General features: G+C 42.1%; 1 protein-coding gene across 1 annotated transcript in view; it reads right to left on the minus strand.

The window, feature by feature from the left end:
• The window catches only part of LOC131882452 (dynamin-like 120 kDa protein, mitochondrial), a 15,821-nt gene that overhangs the window by 8,353 nt on the left and 5,789 nt on the right, over positions 1–1,679 (minus strand). Inside the window, exons 9-12 of the mRNA XM_059229597.1 lie at positions 1,042–1,127; positions 877–962; positions 644–798; positions 456–557 (exon numbers count right to left, since the gene is read on the minus strand). Coding sequence (XP_059085580.1) covers positions 456–557; positions 644–798; positions 877–962; positions 1,042–1,127 — 429 coding nt within the window. The remainder of the gene's footprint in view (positions 1–455; positions 558–643; positions 799–876; positions 963–1,041; positions 1,128–1,679) is intronic.

The following is a 1,679-nucleotide window of genomic DNA, read 5'->3' on the forward strand; positions in this document are numbered from 1 at the left end:
TGTACAAATGTTGGGCTTGAGCAATGACGAGTTACAAGTTGGATGGAAAACGTTCCTTCCATTTTGTAAATAGCTAAACTAATTTGAATCGCATTTACCTGCCAGATTCGTGATTCAATTGAAGCGGTATTGGGGTCAAGTACCCAAAATGGGTTTAGACATTGGCCTCTGCAGTATGTTTGGCAATCATATGCACGCCCTTCAAATGGGTGCAAATAATAACAATGGCTTTCCGAAAGGAAAACAGTCAAGTCTACTTGGGGTGTGAGGGATTTTCCCTTATGAGGTAGCACATAAGAGCCATTGAGATATTTTCTCACATCAAACATATTCATTCCAGTGACATATTCCTCAAGAAACTGTCCAAAACGTATTCGTTGGAAGCATTAAAAGCAATGTCTGGTTCAACATTGGGCTCTGAATTGGAACAACCCTATCATGTTGTATTCGCTTACGCTGATGATTCCCGGCAAATCCACAAGCACCATTCGTTGGAGGCCAGGGCCTTTCACCGTCATCGATATCACATCTTTTGACACGGTCAAACCATTTCTAACCTAAAGCAATCCAAAGCATACAACAACGCTATAAATAGCATCCTCCCTCTCCACCCGAAATTCATTGCTTTCAAGTCCCGTCTTACCGAGTTCAACATCCGGATCTCAACCTCATGGCGGAGGTCTGCCAAATCGGATTCTTTACTTAGGTCAAACTCTCTGGAGGAATCTTTGAATTGCGCAATGTGATAGGGACCCTCGCTAAGCGTGACTTTCACTGGTGATCGGGTCATCATTTCACCTAAAACAAGCAATGGCGGGTTCGAGGTGGACATCTTGGTCGCGGATCCTCCGTGCTTTGTTTTCGTGTTCGTCTTACCTGCACCTCGGGGAAAGATCCGAGCTTGAGCCACCATTTCTAGGACAGACGTCTTTCCGGAGGACTGATCACCGACTACGACCACCCTGTAGACAAAACGCCAGTTTCAACCCTATTCATAAATGAGAGGCAACAAAATGTTAAGACACGAGGATGCTTACTAACCGTGGAAGATGGTCTGCAGTATTGTATGAGGTATCGTAGCCGCTCAGCTCATCAAGAACCTCGGAATACATGTCAATCAGGGATTTCTGGAAATGAACGAGGAACCAGATTTAGCACAACCCTCCAACTTAAAATACGACTCACGTTCGTTGGAAGAGCATTGATTTTTTGATCGTAAATCATTCAATCGGTTACTTTCGAGTTTTAAAATAAGAGGAGTAGGTCACTTCAAATAATACCGATTGCATTTCAAACATTATTAAAGGGCGCTTTTGCCCCCGACAATGAATCTTTTCCGCCCAATTCTTGTTGCCATCTGGCTAGCTCTCTAAAATTGATATTGCTTCCTTACGAATTGGAAAAGAATAACGAGATGTGTGTTTTGCTGGAGCACTAAACAAAAACAAAACAGGAAACAAGAGTTCCTTAACCCAAGTTAACTTTATCAACTTGAATACCCATTGTTGAAAACTATCATTTTTGATGACGATTTAAATCAAATAAATTTGATCCATACTTTCCAACTTAGCATGAAAACAGCCAAGAAAGGTATTGGGGCGACCCTACTTTTGACTTTAAAGGACTTTTTAAGGGCATAAAAAATCGGACACATCACCTGAAAAGCCGCTTTTTCGGTA

This window comes from Tigriopus californicus, chromosome 6 (assembly GCF_007210705.1).
Source record: "Tigriopus californicus strain San Diego chromosome 6, Tcal_SD_v2.1, whole genome shotgun sequence".
NCBI lineage: Eukaryota > Metazoa > Arthropoda > Copepoda > Harpacticoida > Harpacticidae > Tigriopus > Tigriopus californicus.